Source organism: Asterias amurensis, chromosome 20, assembly GCF_032118995.1.
Source record: "Asterias amurensis chromosome 20, ASM3211899v1".
In the NCBI taxonomy this organism is placed as follows: Eukaryota; Metazoa; Echinodermata; class Asteroidea; order Forcipulatida; family Asteriidae; genus Asterias; species Asterias amurensis.
Window position 1 is genome coordinate 2,879,266 of NC_092667.1, and position 17,661 is coordinate 2,896,926.

Consider the following 17,661-nt stretch of genomic DNA (forward strand, 5'->3'; position numbering starts at 1 on the left):
GGTCTAATGTTGATCTATGAATATAAACATGAACATTAATACCTCTTACTGTACACCATTCCACACAAACTTTTATAAACCAAATTTTGTTTTTCTTATTCAGATTTGTATGTTTTTCCCCTTGTATGTCCCCCTTCCCCCACCCTTGATCTGTCTTGAAGATACTTCATTATTAAACAATTCCCCAATGAAATTTCTCTAACTTTTCTTAGCCTTACTTAGAGTGAAAGAAACTTCCTTTGAAAGAGTTTTCAACTATTTTGTTTACTTTGAATAAATCTCCCACATTTTCACATTAATAATATTAATATGGTTTTGTTTGTAAAACCCAACTCTGTTGATTGTTCCTTTGTTATTGTTGTTTTTCCATCCCATATTGTCTTCTCGCTGTGGTATTTGTTTGTATGACTAATAAAAACAGTTTTGTTAACCCATTTGTTTTGTCAGAGTCTTCATTCTATATGTTTGTCTTTGTCTCCAAAAACCACCATCTTTTTCACAATTTGAATGACCCTTAACCCTTAATGACCTTTAACCCCTTATTCATGAATATTCATAGCTGCAAGGTGTCCTACATGGTTATCAATATTCATAATCATTGAAAGCTATCATATATTAATACAAAATTCTGTACTTTAAAATTGCTTCAAATTTTTTTTTACTTCAATTAAAAATTTCCGCTTTTTAGTACTTGTCTGTAGTCTACAATTTCTTTTTTTACTAGAATTTTTTTATCTTTTTTTATATATATATATTTTGTTGGGTGGGCGGAGGGGGCCTTTTGGAAAGGTGTTAAAATAAAAAGAAACATTGATTTGAGAGGAATGTACTGTATTTTCCCTCCTGCATATTCCTTATGCATTGTTATGTAGCAGTTGATTACTCATTAGTGCTGTGCTGTGCTGTGATCATAGTGATTTTGACAAGCATTTTTAATCATATTAAATCTGTCCATGAATTAATTTTTATCAAAGTAAACAATCAAAGAGACACATAATGTACACCACTTTTCTAGACTCGGCTCTTTATTTTCAAGATTATTCTTTTTGTTCATGGTTAAAAAAAAAGGTTCCTATTGATCCTAACCCAAACTTTTACAAATGGATAGTTTGAAAAGCCCCTTTTTGCACTTTTTCTTGTGAAATAAATAATTGATTGTTGTTTTTTAGGGACAGGATATATGATACTTTTTAGTTAACGTTGTATTTTTTATCCACTTTCGGGCTTTTGTTTTCCCTAATTATCCAAGGCTCTTATTCATTGATCTTCATGACTAACTGATTTTTTTTCCTCTGAATTTTGTTTGAACTTAATGCTTTTCCCCCTTTTATGAGTTTTGATTTGTTTCCTGGTCTGGTTACACTGGCTGCATTATGACATAATTAAAATAACAATCCATACACATCATGCAAAGTCACTTTCAAACAATACTTTCCTGACAAAAAACTCAACATCAATGAACTTACTACAGACAGTCACAAATCAATAAGTAAGCTCACGTGAACAGCTAGACCTGACTAGAAACTATGACGTAGCTCTTAAATTGACCATAGTCGACCATGCTCCAGTGCATGGTTCGATATAGTCAATCTCCCTGTGTTCTATGGTTTCTGGTTAGTCTAGTCGGTCTAGTCAAGTCTAGTCGCCACAAGAACTTGCGCAATAATGGTCTTGTTTCACCTTTGACCTGTGTTGACTTTTAACCTCTCTCCTCTAGGCTGACCTGGACAAGGAGTACCGCAACATCTTCCAGATTGTGAGTGACCTGGTGTACTGGGTCAACATGACCCAGCAGAAGTTGACCAACATGGAGTCAGTCAGCAAGGATATCCCAACATTGACTTTCCAACTGGAGAAACACAAGGTAAGTATTGACTCAGAAAGAGTCATTGTAACTATTGACCTAGAAAGAGTCAATGTAGACATTTACCAAGAAATAGTCATTGTTAATATTGATTCAGAATGAGTCAATATAAATAATGACCCAAAACTTCACAATCTTATTCCCTTTGCAGCATTTCTTGGAAGAGATCATCCACCACAAAGAGCCCATCTTGGATTCTCTTAAGAAAGCCGACCGTTTCATCCACAACAACAAGGATGACTACCTGAAGGTTGAACAGCAACATGAGATCAACGGTAAGATGGGAGACCTCCGCCGTGGTTATGACAAGGTCGTCAGCCTGGCTGAAGATCGTCTTCATAGTCTCAAGGGTATGCTGTCTCAACGCCATCGGGAGAAGGAAGAAATTGTAAGCAAATTGTGGTGTATTGTTTGATACCTGAAATAAAAAGTTGCATAGGTGATCCCCTGGATGCAGCTTCCCAGGCTGTATCGTTAACTAAAGCCTGGTTCATACTTCCTGAAAATGCGAATGCAAAGCGAAATTTGGTGAGGCAACAATCGGTACGCGCTCCATTTCGCTTTGTGACGCAATGAAATTCGCATCGCACGAAGTATTCGTAGGAAGTATGAACCGGGCTTTAGGCTTCTGACTGGCACCCTGAACAAAGTTATTGACCGAATCGGGAGAAGGAAGAAATTGTAAGTAAATTTATTCCTTGAGAAAGTAGAATTAGCTTTTGCAAACTGCTTCAACCAACCAAAAGGACGTATGGTATAAATGCAGAAAGTTGTTAATGGCTTGACAGTTCGACCCTAGCAGAGTCTTTTTTCGAAGGCTTGTGTTGTCATTCAACCTTTGAGAAAGACTCTGCTAGGGTCGAAACGTCGGGCCTTTAACTATTTTTTTCCCATTAATTCTTGTGGTTTGTTAGCTGATAACTGAAAAACAACTACCTGGTGAAAACAACTTGCTAATATTGTCTTCTTCAGATGCACAGAAATCTGCGAAGAAATCTGAGCACACTGTTCTAAGAAGTTTCATGAAATCTATGACACTGTAAATTTGTCAATCTCTTTTGAGCAGTGTTGATTCTGAAAATAACCGACGGTTGACAACTCAACATTTCAGTATGCTCTGATCGTCTTCAGGAGAATATGACATAGTTTGAACGTTTTTTGTCTTGAATCCTTTACAGGCTTCCCTTGAGAAGTTTTACCATACCCATGTTAGCCAGCTGCAGGATCTGATGCAATGGGTGTCTGAGGCTGAGCATGCTATGGGTTCTTCCTGTTGTGTGCCCTCAAACAGGCTGGTCCTGGAGAGAGCGCAATATAAATTCAATCAATTATTAATTATTTAATGTTTGTTTTGTCTTGAATCTCTTTACAGACTTCCCTTGAGAAGTTGTACATTACCCATGTTAGCCAGCTGCAGGATCTGATGCAATGGGTGTCTGAGGCTGAGCATGCTATGGGTTCTTCCCAACCACAGGCTGAGCAGGTGCAGCCACTCAGCGAGCAGCTCAACAAGATGAAGGTAAGCAAAAAATCACCCACAGTGACTATAGGGTTCCATGGCCTAGTGGTCTAGTGCATTAAATTCAAGCTCTGGTGGATCTGGATTGTGACACCAGCCATGATATTCTTCTTACGGAAGTTTTTTTTTTCCCTCACAAAAATTTGAAAAATTGTGGTTAAATAGCCTGAAATGAAAGTCTTTAAAGCATATAAACTTGTAGTTTCATAGGACCAAATATCATGCCTGTGACAAGTGTGTCCTTGATCAAGACACTTTGCTATAATTACTTCTCTTTACCCAGGGGTATAGATGGGTTTGTACCTGCGAGGGTAGAGGTTGATGTTGTGTTTGAAAAAGCCACTGGAGTGACACGGCAGCTCAGGCTGTATGTAAACGCCACAGGGAGCTGAGAAAGATTAAAGGAACGTTATTAGCCCAATGACCAGGGCACTAAATTAAAGCGCAGTGAGATGTTATAGTAAAATGCACCATGTAAGAACTAGTTATTATTAATGTTTATTAAAAAAAACTCAGAAGAAAAAGAAGATTTCATATCGTTTCCATTTTCACTTGTAGGCCCTACGTGACGATGTAGTCGGCCATGCCAAACCAGTCAAGAATAACATCGACAGCGTCATGCAGTTCTTGAAGAAACAAGGCGACAAGCTGACTCGTGAGAACGCCGCCCGCCTCCAGGACTACGTCTCCGAGCTGCGTATGCGCTACGAGCGCCTCAACAACGAGGGTGACTCGCGCGTACAACAACTCGCCTCCGCTCTGGACTACCTGCGCAACTTTGACAAGGACGTGGTAACCTTTGAGCATTGGCTGAACAAGACTAAGGACACCGTGGAGGGATTCGGACGCGACGCTGGGCGCGACATCAACGTCTTGAAGAAGCAGTCTTCTCAGCTTCAGTCGCTGAATGCCGAGATTCGATCCAACAAAGATCAACTGAACAAGACTAACTTGACTGGACAGGGATTCCTCAATAATGCTAAGGTGAGATTCTCTTAAATATTGTGAAAATAAGTTAAGCTCTTGCAAACTGAGACCAATTAAAAACTTACTCTGTAGTGAAGTTTTTAACGATCCACTAAAAGCTAAATTAGTAGTCCCGGCCAATTTTCTACCTTCCTTCCAGGTAGTAGTTAAAAAGCAGGACAGTTCTCTTGAGAACTAAGAAGTCTCCCAAATTCCGAAAATCTGTTCCGCGTTAGTAGAATATAAAGCAAGACAGTTCTGTAAAGAACAAAATCTACCTGGCAATTAAATACACACATGGTGGTACTGCAAATAAAGTATATATTGATACCTCACTATGCAATGCCTTAAATCCCATATCTTGCAAACAGAGAATGGTGATGGTAAGCGCAGAATTCGGCGGTAAGCAGAGCCATGAAATTGGGGCCCTGCTTACCAGAGAATGGTGATTGTAAGCGCAGAATTCGGCTGTAAGCAGAGCCATGAAATCATTCCCTGTATAGGAAGGGTCTTCAAGATGTGTATACTTTTGTTTATTACGAATAATAAATAAATATTGTGTCTATTTCTATATCTCCTTTCCAGGCCTACAAGCAGATGATGTCAGAGTTTCGCAGCAATGCCCTGACTCGTCAATTCAACAAGACGTTCAGCGAGGCACCAGACTCTAACATAACCCAAGACAGGCTGATGCGACTCAACAGCCACTTTGACAAACTCCAGGTATGAAAGGAAATTAGTTCTTCCCTTACTCATGTACCTAGAGTGTTTCTACAAATGGAGTAACTCCCTGACAAAACAAGAAATAAAACAAAATTGTAGCGAAAGTAGTAGTTTCGGCAAATTTCCTACCCAGGTAGAATAGCAGGACAGTTCTTGTCAGAACTGAGAAGTGTCCAAAATTTTGAAAAATCTACTCCACAGCAATAGAATATAAAGCAAGACAAGTTCTCTAAGGAACATAATCTACCCAGCAAGTAGATACTCACATGAAGTTACCACAAACCAAATATACAATGATACCTCATCATGTAGTTCCAAAAATCCTCACACCCTTATTGTACAAATGTGTGTGCTTTCAGATGTCCAATAAAAGGCTTCAGGCCTGAAGTCTTTTAACATTTGAGTAAGAAATTACCTTTTTCTCAAAAACTATGTTACTCCATAGGGAGTTGTTTCTCACAATGTTTTATACTATCAACAGGGGCCAATTTCATAGAGCTGCTTAAGCAAAAAAATTACTTAGCACGAAAAAAACTCGCTTATTTTACACATGTCACTGGGCAAAATTTCATGCCATATACATTGCTTGTGACTGGTATTTAGCTGTTGTTTACTTAGTATAACAATTGAGTGGAGTCTTGGCCGGTAATCTGATTTTACTAAGCAAGGAATTTTTTTGCTTAAGCAAAATTTTGTGCTTAAGCAGCTCTATGAAATTGGGCCCAGCTCTCCGTTGCTTGTACCAAGTATATTTGTATGCTAACCGTTATTTTGAGTAACTACTAATAGTGTCCAGGGGTCGATTTCGCAAAGAGTTAGGACTAGTCCTAACTTAGGACTAGTCCTAGGAGATATACAAATTGCATGGAGAGTCCTAAGTTAGGACGAGTAACTGGTCCTAACTCGAGATAAGACTAGTCCTAACTCTTTGTGAAATCCACCCCTGTGCCTTTAAGCCTAATCACATTTCTTCCTTTTCTGCTTACAGACCAAGTACGAGCAAACCAATGATCATCTGCATGAGTTGATCACCAAGCACCAGACATTCAATGAGAGCTTGGGTAAGGTGCGTACCTGGCTGCAGAGTGCTGAGCAGACCCTAGTCAAACTCCTGCAGGAGCCCATCGCTGCGGAGCCTCTCGCTGTTCAGCAACAGATCGACAAGCTCAGGGTAAGGCAAATAGAAATTATTGCAATTTAGATTGAAAGCCAGAGTAAAGGCCAGGTCACACAGGCCCGATAACGAGAACTAAAACGAGAACCATAAAAATGCACGCCCTCAATTGGTTGAAATGCTCCACGCAGAAAACGCCAAGGCCCATTCAACCAATCGAGGGCGTGCATTTTTATCCTTCTCGTTGTCGTTCTCGTTATCGGGGCCTGTGTGGCAAATAGAAGTTATCTCAAGTCTGATCGATGGCATTGGACTTTCACAATGGGAGACTTTTGAGACGCTGGCGGCAGCAGACAAAACAGTCCTTTTTTGCGACTCTGAGCATGCATGCATGTGCTCAGTATTGCGTGTGTAGGGGTCGATTTCACAAAGAGTTAGGACTAGTCCTAACGTAGGGTTAGTCCTAGGAGATATACAAATTGCATGGATAGTCCTAAGTTTAGGATGAGTAACTGGTCCTAACTCGAGATAAGACTAGTCCTAACTCTTTGTGAAATCCACCCTAGGTCTGAGAAGTGCTGGCGCACCACTGGCAAGAACTGTAATAAAGGATGTTCAAAAGTCTTCCATTGTTTAGCTTGTTTTGAGTGGGATAATTCTTTCATCAGATATTTACAACGTCATATGTGAACCATTGAAAGATGCATTTTCATAAAGCATCTATTTCTTTAAGTGAGTACCGGTATGCTTGTAGCGTTTCTTGTTGATAACCTTAAAGACATTGTATCCATAAAAATTTCTTCCAATAGTTAGTATAACTATAGTTATATTAACTATTGGAAGAAGTTTTTATTTTTTATTATTTTGGTCCTAGCCTTCAGTGTGGTTTTATTGCCTGTATCCATCAAACTCGGGCAACTTTGGAGTGTGGGTTTTGAAAGAATTATTTTAATCAGATTGCCTTGCCCTGTGCAAAGAATGGATTGTGTGGCTATATATTACTGTATCCATCAAACTCGGGCAAACTAGGATATATGGATTATAAGGGTTTCAATTTGCTATCTTTTTGTTCAGACTTTCAACGATGAGGTGATTGAGCATTCCAGACATGTAGAGCAATCTAAGGAAGCTGGCAAGGATCTCGCTGATGCACAAGATGAAATCAAGAATGATGTACAACAAGCGATCGGTAAGTGTATCCTTAAAATTGTTCTTAAGAATATCAATGTTGGTGTAATTTACCCTAACGCTGTCACGTGTTAGCACTGTATACTCTGTGTAAAAATTACAGGCATATTACTTGGGTGGGATTCGAACCCATGACTTTTGCATTTCTAGGAACTGGCTTCAATATTAGGGCTACATGTAGATAGCTCAGTTGGTGGAGCACCGGCACGTTAATCTGGAGGTCATTAGGTTCAAATCACTTTTTCTCTCATTCAACTTTTCTTTGTTCCACCCAAAACTACTCTTATTTCTTTTGGAAACTCAAGATGTTTAACTTGAGCACAGTGTCTTTGTTGTAGTTTTGCTTATTTTATCCCCTAAAATCTGGACAGTGCAACAAACTAACTTTACATTTTTGGGGTTTAACATTTTAACAATATTGAATCTTTATTTTGAACATGACTTCAATCAGAGTTTTTTTTCACAGTTTTGCTTATTTTATCCCAAAAACCAACTTTAATTTGGGAGTGTACAAGCCAAAAACCATCTAATTTTGTCGTATAAAAAAAAATTCTTTTTTTTTACATGGTTTTACTAAGAGTTTCGTTTGTTTTGCCACTAGGTGACGTCCAGGATCGTTACAGTCGTCTGGAGAGGCAGATAGCAGAGCGTAGCAACACCCTTCAGATGACTCGCATGCAGTGCCTGAGTCTACAGGACAGTCTTCATAGTCTGCTCATCTGGCTGGAAGAGAAGGAGAACACCTTCAATAAACTGGATACCACTAAGATCATGGTGAAACGTAACGCTGTTATGGAGCAACTCCAACAGCATAAGGTTGGTGGAATCTTTACCTTTCAGTTTCAAATGTAGGTGTTCAGTTTCAAATATAGCAGCGCAATCTAAAGTTTTATTATAACTGATTCATAAAAGAGGGTTGGTTCTTCAGTGATTTTGAGTTTAAGAAGTAAGTATAACCAGTAAACATGCGGGTACAATAATGTGTACTCTTTTGGGAGGCTCTGAATTTGAGTCTCTTAGTAAGGATTCCAGGGAGGCATTCCACTTGCGCAAACAGAGTGTAACCGTTGGAGCAAAATTTGTTGATCTTCTGAACTTTTGGTTTTACACTTATTGATGGCATTATAGGGCACTCTATAATGAAGGTGGTTTTACATCAAAGATGGTGGTTTGTGACATTATGTGCAATCTATCTGTTTGTGAGGTTCGGGATTGTAGTGATTCGATCAAGAATGAATTTTTATTTGTACTTTTTTTCAGCTTCTCCAAACTGACATTGACAGCCACAAGCCGAGCGTGGCTTCAGCCAACGAATCCTCCGCTGAGCTAATCAAAGAGTGTGACCCTAAGATGGCTAGGAACATCCAGTCTCGCCTGGACGACCTCAACTCCCGCTTTGAGAAGGTCATCGTCCGTGCTCGTGATCGCAAGGAGAACCTTCAGAGTCTTCTGGATCGTCTGGTTCAACTTCTTGAAGAGGTTGGGGATCTTGAGGATTGGATGCTGCCGGTGATTGACTCGTTGGAGTCTAGGGAGCTGGTTCGTCTGGACTTGCCTGATATGGGAGGTAGACTACAGGTAGGTCACAAAACAGTTTTCAATTCAAATTCAAATCAACATTTTTCGATTTTTCGATATTTGTGAAAAAAGGATGCACAGCTGTATCTAAATTGGCGTCTGCAGCTATGGCTACGGCTGTTGCTAAGAGTGTGGCTAAGGACGTCCTATACTAATAAAATGTTTTCGATACGGAGCAAACCAATATGGGGGCTTTTACAGAAGGCAAAAAGGCTCTTTTTGAAATGCCCACTGACAAATTCAAAAGGAAAGAAATTACAGCAAACCAAAAGCAACAAACTAACAGTAAGAGATTGGCTGTTGCCAGCTTTGCCAGATAGTGTGAGTTTGCTGAGTTCTCACGGCGGGAAGATCATGTAAACAAGTTTGCTTATAGATGAGAACCAGACAGACTGGTAACCTGATACTTTCACTTGTTTTGTTAATAGGACTACCAACGCCAAGTGGACAACCATCGTCCAGTCTTCGAGAAGATTCAGAAGATTGGTCAAGAGCTCCAGCGAGGATCCAAGAACGTTGACACCAGCTACATCTCAGAGATTCTGGACAATGTCGGCCTCAACTGGAAGTCTCTGGAGACTGCCTTCGGCCGACGGTAAACAAATAGATTTCAAATTGTATTATCACCTAATAATAATAACAGTAATAATAATAGTAGCTTCTTATATAGCGCGCAACTCCATCACTCAGTGACACTCAAGGCGCTTCAATATTCAGTATTTAGCAGAGAATTTGCGCTTGTGTGTGTGCGCCTTCCACGTTACAAGGCATTCTTGGCTTACGAGCTCAACTAGCACAGAAATTTGGTGCTAAGCAGAGCCATGAAATTGGGCCCCGAAGTATTAATATTTTTTTGGCGTTATGGCCCCGCAAAATGTAAAAATATAATATTTTGTCTTAAATTCCAAACTGATGAAAGTGATATTTGTTTTACATATTTCAGAATGCAACAGTGGGAGGAGCGTAACAAGGCCTTCAAGGACTTTGATGGTAAAGTGAAGAGCGGGAACGTGTGGCTGGGAAGCATGGAGGACAGAGTCAGTCAACTCCAACCCATCGCTTCCGATAAAGAGACCATCAATGTACAGATGCAACAACTACAGGTAGTTAACAACTTTGATCAGTCTCCTCACGGTGACCAGAGCAAGCTAGTGTCAAGACAAATTAAGAACTCACTACTCTGTAGTGAAGTTAATAATGAGAAGTCCCCTCGATCCACTTAAGCCAATGTAGTAGTTCTGGCCGATTTCCCACCCAGGAAGTAGTTAGAAAGCAGGACAGTTCTTTTCAAATCTGAAAAGTCTCCCGAATTCAGAAAAAATCTACTCTTCGGTAAGACAAGTTCTCAAAGAACATAAATTACCCAGCAAGGGTATTTTAATCCAAGCCAGTGAAGAAACACACTTTCCCACAAGATTACTATTTTGCATTGATCAAAATCCTGTTCTCTCATCTCCGTACAGCCGTTGCAGAAGGAATACACTGCCTATCGTCCAAACATCGAGGACGTTCGTAAGTTCGGACGCACTCTGGACACTGTGACCCGTGAAGCCATGTTGCCGCTGACTGTGGCTCCTAGACGCCCAAGCCTTGGACTTACATCCAAGGATGGCAGATACCTGGTGGATAGGGCACCCAGGATGCAGCGTTACGCAAATGAGGAGCAAGACCGCCCTCGCATGAGCTTCTTTGAAGACGGTAAGGCAAACTCGCTCCTATCTACAATTTATTTAAAGAGCACCTTTAACTTGAAATTGTAACCTAGTTTTTTGATTTCTCACTCAAATAATAAATTACTTCAGGTCTGATGCCTTTTATTAGGCATCTGAAAGCACACAAATTTGTGCAACAAGGGTGTTTTTTCTTTCATTATTCTCTTGCAACTTCAATGACCAATTGAGTCAAAATTTTACAGGTTTGTTATTTTATGCATATCTTGGGATACACCAAGTGAGAATACTGGTCTTTGACAATTACCAAAGGTATCTAGTGCCTTTAAGATAATCAATTATCAATAATCAATATAAAAAATCCTTTCTCAATCTAATCAATCAACAGAGCCATCAGACACTCAACGCACCGTCAACCGCGTCATCGATCGTTTCAATAACCTCGGCAACAAGCTGACCTTCCGTCAGGAGGAGTTAGACGCCTATCTCAACCTGGCTAAACTCTATGCTGACCGCGTCCGAGTCATGAATGACCAGTATGACTATGTGACCAGCGTGGAGCAACAACTGGACGGTCAGGGACCGCTGAGTAACGACGTAGGCGTGCTGGAAGACCAGTACAACAACATGAAGGTGGGTGGAAAGTTGAAACTCACTTCTTGCTGGGGCGCATATGACGTTAATGGACCCTGCCCATGAAATGGGCTAATAACATTCACGCATTTGTACATACCCTATTGGTTGGCAAACACCATAGAGTTGTGCACTAAGCGGACGCGCAATCGCCTCTGTGTCACGCACCCAGTAGCCATGTACAAAAAAGCGCAATATTCCCTCATTTTGCCAACCAGATTTTGCCAACCAAACTCTGTGAATGTGAAAATAGGGCTGTGATGCCAAAATTTGTTTTGCATTCGCATGAACCGGGCTTTAGTTATACTTATAATAAGAATATACAGCACTTATAGAGGGCACTGTACCTGACAAAAAAAAATGCCATTAAAGGGCGCCGGTTCCGAAAGTCAAAAGTTTAATTTACTTCCAGCATGCAAAGTTTCAAATCCTAATTATTATTTTGTCTTTTTGTTTTCAATCCAGGCCCTCCAGCGTGAGTTGAATGACAGCCGACCCCAGGTCGAGGAGGTCATGACCTCATCAGAGGGCTTCATGAGAGAGCATAAAGACCGTCTTGGCCACGACCAGCAAGACGTCTTGCAGCGTGGTGTCTACGACTTGCGTTCTCATACTGACAAAGCTAATCACAAGGTCCAAGATTGGGTCAGACAGATGAAGGATAAGGTATGAATATGAAATCGAGAAATCGTTATTTGATTTATTATTAATTGGTTTGTTTCATACAGCATCCACAACGCAAGTGCTAAAAAGGGATTGGTTTAATATTTCAATAGTTAGCAATAAAATACATTGAAAGGACACAAAATAAAAACACTATATCATAAAATTGAACGAGAAGACACAGGCTCACTCTGGGCCAGACGTTCCCCTCGTGGTCGTGGGGCCCAGCAAAGCACATCTGGTAGATGATCTAAAACTTGCAAATAATCCCTTCCAAAATAACCTGAAGAAACCTGTAAAGAATGATGAAGAAAAGTTCAGTTTTAGGCATTTGAGGAAAACCTTCGTAACTAGGGCCCAATTTGATAGAGCTGCTCAAGCACAAAAAGTATCCAAGCACAAAAATTAAGCTTACCAGAATAAGTTTACCACCCAAACTACCAACAATAGTTTACTTGTTTCCTGCTGATTTCTGCGGAGCTGATAATTGTTCCTGGAAAAATTTGACACATTCCTAAATGACCTGATTTTGTTGCCAACAGCTGAACCTCTTGCGAGAAGTCCAGGAGAAGATCAGCACCTTGATGAAGCTTGTTGATTGGATCAACGATATCGAGAGTCAGATGGGAAGCCAGCAACCAATGAATGAAGAGCTACGTCAACTCAGCGAACAACACCGTGAACAAAAGGTACTGAATGACAAACAACTCTAAAGCCCGGTTCATACTTCCTGTGAATGCGAATGCAAAGCGACTTTTGACATCTTGCTTACTTGTTTAAGTCGATTGGTGTCCTCGAATCACGATGGTTCCCCAAGCCTTCCTGTCCCCCATTGCCGACTTGAAATCTGTTGATTCAAGTCCCTTGTCCTTTTTGACATCACAGCTCTGTTTTTGTTGCAACCAATGCAAATTAACTTGTTGCAAATTAACTATTTCTTTTCAATCTATTTCTCTTAAACTATGATGTATTGATAAACTGATTTGTTCAGATATTCATGATTTTGTGAAGTTTGTTTTTAGTGGAAATCTTTCAACCCTCTAGCTAAGTTGGTATATAAACACCCCTGAACAAAAGTATGATTTGGAACCTTGCAGGGTGGTGCACAATGCAGAGAAATGTATATCAATTTACCTAGTACCAGCGTAATTACAACCTCATACCCTTGCTCTGCTCATACCTGGGCCTATTCATATTATCATACAGGGTGCTAGAAACGACCAACGGTGGGAATGATCAAGGTGATGTATCCCGGTATACATTACTTTTCATGTTACCCGACCCCGACCCAAATGCGTCTTTTGTATTATATCACGTGATTGGTTCTCGACCAATACAAATTAGCAATCTGTTACCGAGGTATAATAATCTTATTTGCTCTTTTGTTCTCCGCAGAATATTCATGAAGATGTGCGTGTGCATCATGAGCCGGTCATGCTGGCAGTACACAACGCTCAATTCTTACTGGAAACTCAACCGGACAAACTGAGCGACAGCAACCAGAAACAGCTCAAGGACTACTCAAACGATCTCAAGGTTGGTCACTCAAACTCCAATATTCATATCGTCAACCCTCCTACTGTCTGACCATTTAAAGACCTGCTTGAACGAAAATGTCAAGTCGTGAACTTTGCTGAATTCCACTTAAAATGTTTTCGATGAATAAGGAAATCGAGTCATATGATTATAAATAGGTTTCAATTGTGTAAAAAAACAATCATTTTGTATGCCCTTGTCCAGAGCTTTTCTGCAAGATTTGCGAAAAGCCCCGTTACGTAATCACTCTCAAAATAAGTAGACAAAGCTGCTTTGTTGCAGCGTGGATGTATAACAAAGCAAACTCCCACAAATGACGTCAGCGGCATTGTCCTTTGACGCCCGCTCTCAACGGCAGAAGTGTTTTTAGTTTTTAAAAAAACCTTTCAGAAGCAGGGAATTATGCACTTACATCAAGTGTATTTCACGGGTTAGCCGGGAAATTTGGGTTGTGCCAAGTGTACTCCACATTATTCGCCTACACGGCAAGCGGAGAATGGTGATCGTAAGCAAAGAAATTGGGCCAAAGCTGTCTGTTTCTCACCCATATTCTCTCCCCTTGCTGAGATGTTGAACAAAGAGCCATTCCAACAGCTTTTGTCCACATACTGCATCTCTTTGGAACTCCTTGCCTGGTGCATTTTTTCCTCCATCCTCAATCTAGACTGTTTTAAGAGGAATATCAATTCCTACCTTCAGCTCCCCTGAGTTATTTTTTTCTTGTATCCTCTACCAAGAATGGCTTCTAGCCTTGTTTTGGGCGAACTTCGATAAAAATCTTCCAAAAACCAACATGTAATTTCTCTTCTCTGGTTGTGGTTTTTATAGATTCACTACGACCGTGTGAACACCGACTCTGACAGCCGCAACCAACACATGACCTCCGGGAACAACGAGTTGCAGAAATTCGACCGTGAATTCTCCTCCTTTGAGACCTGGCTGCGTTCTGCCGAGCGTACTCTTGATGCTTACCTGATGGATGTTGCACGGGATCGCGAGGCTCTGCGTAAACAAGTCTCCAAGATCCAACCATTCAACGAAGAGGTGGTGTCGCACTCTGCTGACCTACGCTTCATGAACATCTCTGGCCAGAAATTCCTGGATGAGAATCAGGTATAACTTGTCAATAGTTTTTTTCAAAAACTTCAAAAAGAAATGACGAGAGTAAATCGCATCTAGCACCAGCAGTGCTGGTGTGGCAGGAGAGTCTGTCCCACCGGAGGTTCTGTCCACCATACGGCAAACTGGGGCCTCCGGACCCCTTGTCTTGGCTGTGGTGCCCCTTCAAAAGTGCCCTTTGCAAAATGAGAATGGCCTTGCCCCTTTCAAAGATGAAATTCATGGCATGAAACTGTGTACAAACTTTTTCTCCTTTATAGCATCCTCTTTTGGATCATCATCCTTCAGCCAATGTTTATTTCCCATGTGGCATGTCCCACCGAAGATCTAGAATCTCGTGGGACAGATTTCCCTATGCCACCGGAACCATAATAGATCTTAAGACCTGCACTACAATTCAAGAACTTTCAAGTCGAAAGTGGGCTACTACTTTTAAAACAACTTCCACAATTGTTAACGTCGATTTCATAAATAATTTCCAAACATGATTTTCATGTTTTAATATTATTTCCCCCCTCTAGGACTTCCGTCAGAAGCTGGCGCAGTTCCGTGAGGCCGTCATGGACAACCAATTCCTGCGCAACTTCCGTGAGGAACCTGAGTCTCATATCATTCTGAACAAGTTGACTGATGCCAATGAGCGATACGACAGGCTGAAGCTCAAATGCAACGAGCACACTCAGCGCATCCTCTACCTGCTCGGTAAAATCACCTTTTAACTCATCTGAAATTTCCCTAGTATGATTTGTTTTGACAGTCAAGTCATGTTGACTAGAACCCTACATAGCTCCATGAGCCTCACTGAATTCCTACTCACTGTGAATGAAGATCCTGGCCAGTTTTTCTTGTATAAAAACTGATTTATATTTTCAGTTATTTCTTTTGACCCACCCACCAACAATTTCGGGAAAAATGCTATTTTTTAAGCTTCGACTATTCCTAGTTATAAAACATACATACTATTGGACATATGTTTTGCAATGTCTCGTTGTAACTTTTTTGTTCTCTTGATGCAAACAGGACTCCATGAGAAGTATCGTTCAGCTGTTGACAACGCCATGACCTGGATTGAGAACACAACCTGGGAGATTGATGAGATTGTACGAGAGCCTCTCGGTGAAACCCAAGATGTGGTTCAGCAACAGATTGATCGCATCAAGGTAAGACTCATCAACCAACTTTACACCTTCTTATCTAATACACCTAAAGAAGTCACACTAAATGTCTCAGATTGATGACCTTCTCCCCCCCCCCATCTGCTGTTAAGTTAAGACACATTGATTAGTATCTGATAACCACTTTTTAAAATTTGCTTAGGGAGTGCAAGATGACGTATCTCGCCATCTTAAGGACATTGAGAAGGTCAAGGCAGCTGGTTCTGAGCTTGCTGAGGAACAGCCGGACCTCCAACCTAGCATTGACAAGACTGTCAGTAAGTACAACCACTTTCTACCATATACATATTCTGTTACTAACTATGCAAGTTGAACAAGAAATTCATCCTGTGTTCTGTGGAAGTGTCGTGGCCGAGCGATTAAGAGCATCAAATTTAAACTCTGGTGTTTCTGATCAGCAAATAAAAACACCAGGGTGAAGGGAAGCTAATTATGGTTATGTTCCCACTCACCAACATCTTTTCTTTGATTATTATCAGATGAGGTTGTCACCAAGTACAACAACATGGAGGTGTGCATGAGCTCCCGCTCCAACGACCTCCACACAGCCATGAGAGACATGCATGGTCTGGAAGAAGGTCTTGACTTGAGTCAAAGCTGGCTGGATGAGGTCGAGAGGAAACTCATGCGCATGGAAGGTACAAAGGTCACCGTTAAGCGTGAGCCGGTCGTGGAAGAGATTCAGAATCTCAAGGTAGGTCTATTTGTGTCTTGGTTTTGACTGTTTTGACTGAAAAAATATTCCATGGCAGCCAAAGGCAGAAATGCGGATATTATGTACTTAAGTCAAACAGATAATAAGGAAAGCTAGTCAAATATGAGATGGGCTGCTGTCGATTTCACCAAACTCTTCCTTACTTAGAATTAATCTTAGGACATAGGATGAGTTAAGTTCCGTTACCATAGACGTTAGGACGCATTGAACCAATCCTAAGAGTTACTCATCCTAACTCGAGCGTTTCGTGAAATCGCCTGCAGGTCATCTAGCAAGGAGGTATGACAATAGGTGGGCATGCAAAACAACCAACTGGACTCCAAGAAACCAAACAAGAAAAAGAGGGAGAGAAAACAGAAGATGGAGCGATAAACTAAGTACATATAGGGGCATTGCTTGGCAACAGACAGCTCAGGATAGAGTGAAATGGAGAATTGGTGAAGAGGCTTTCCTCCTGCAATGGAGTGAAAAAGGCTAGACAGAAAGTCAAATATGCAGACAAAAAATGAAAGGATTTTGAACTCTAATATCTGTTTTTTCCCCCTTCAATTTAGGGTGTTGAACAAGACCTGAAGCAACACCGCTCTACCATTGACACTCTGACCGAGCGTGTCAGCAAGGTAAGCCAGACCTCCAACCCCATCGTGGCACGCAACCTGCAATCACAGATGGATGGTATCAACCAACGTTACAACAAGCTCTGCAGCGCTGTCGGGCTGTACGATGACGATCTACGTGGCATGTTGGATAAACTTGGCAAGTTGCTGGACGATGTCGACGGATTGGAGGATTGGCTGTTCCCTGTCTTGGATACCGTGGAGTCTAGAGACTTGAAGAAGCAAGATATACCCGAGATTGAGAGGGTCATCCAGGTAAGGGCCTAAGTTCATAAAGCTGCTAAGCAGGAAATACTGCTAAGCAAATTTCTTTGCTTTGTCGAACAAGGCTCTAAAAAATTCCAGATTTACAAATTATGCTGAAATAAAACATTATTTACATTATTAAAATTAAAACTGTATTTACACAAGAGCATATCCAACAGTTCAAGTCATATAAAGACAACACCAAGAAAGAACAAGAGAAAAAAATTACTGGCTGACATTAAAAATATGTGTAGAATGTGGTAGAAAAGAGTTTGAATATCTATTGGTTCTGCGCTTCAGACTTCTCAGCCTCCTACCAGACCTCATCTAATAGA

General features: G+C 40.8%; 1 protein-coding gene across 9 annotated transcripts in view; it reads left to right on the top strand.

Moving 5' to 3' along the window:
• The window catches only part of LOC139952738 (uncharacterized), a 275,619-nt gene that overhangs the window by 83,498 nt on the left and 174,460 nt on the right, over window positions 1–17,661 (top strand). For 8 of the 9 annotated variants that reach the window (XM_071951938.1, XM_071951944.1, XM_071951939.1 and 5 more), the window contains 22 exons: window positions 1,718–1,864; window positions 2,016–2,252; window positions 3,237–3,383; window positions 3,942–4,367; window positions 4,935–5,072; window positions 6,061–6,243; window positions 7,261–7,375; window positions 7,976–8,190; window positions 8,635–8,952; window positions 9,381–9,547; window positions 9,896–10,055; window positions 10,416–10,650; window positions 11,011–11,255; window positions 11,721–11,921; window positions 12,461–12,607; window positions 13,314–13,454; window positions 14,283–14,567; window positions 15,095–15,275; window positions 15,594–15,733; window positions 15,891–16,005; window positions 16,228–16,442; window positions 17,018–17,335. In XM_071951938.1, coding sequence (XP_071808039.1) covers window positions 1,718–1,864; window positions 2,016–2,252; window positions 3,237–3,383; window positions 3,942–4,367; window positions 4,935–5,072; window positions 6,061–6,243; window positions 7,261–7,375; window positions 7,976–8,190; window positions 8,635–8,952; window positions 9,381–9,547; window positions 9,896–10,055; window positions 10,416–10,650; window positions 11,011–11,255; window positions 11,721–11,921; window positions 12,461–12,607; window positions 13,314–13,454; window positions 14,283–14,567; window positions 15,095–15,275; window positions 15,594–15,733; window positions 15,891–16,005; window positions 16,228–16,442; window positions 17,018–17,335 — 4,476 coding nt within the window. Of the gene's footprint in view, window positions 1–1,717; window positions 1,865–2,015; window positions 2,253–2,531; window positions 2,546–3,236; window positions 3,384–3,941; window positions 4,368–4,934; window positions 5,073–6,060; window positions 6,244–7,260; window positions 7,376–7,975; window positions 8,191–8,634; window positions 8,953–9,380; window positions 9,548–9,895; window positions 10,056–10,415; window positions 10,651–11,010; window positions 11,256–11,720; window positions 11,922–12,460; window positions 12,608–13,313; window positions 13,455–14,282; window positions 14,568–15,094; window positions 15,276–15,593; window positions 15,734–15,890; window positions 16,006–16,227; window positions 16,443–17,017; window positions 17,336–17,661 lie in introns of those variants that run through there. The other variant, XM_071951947.1, reaches the window with a different exon arrangement.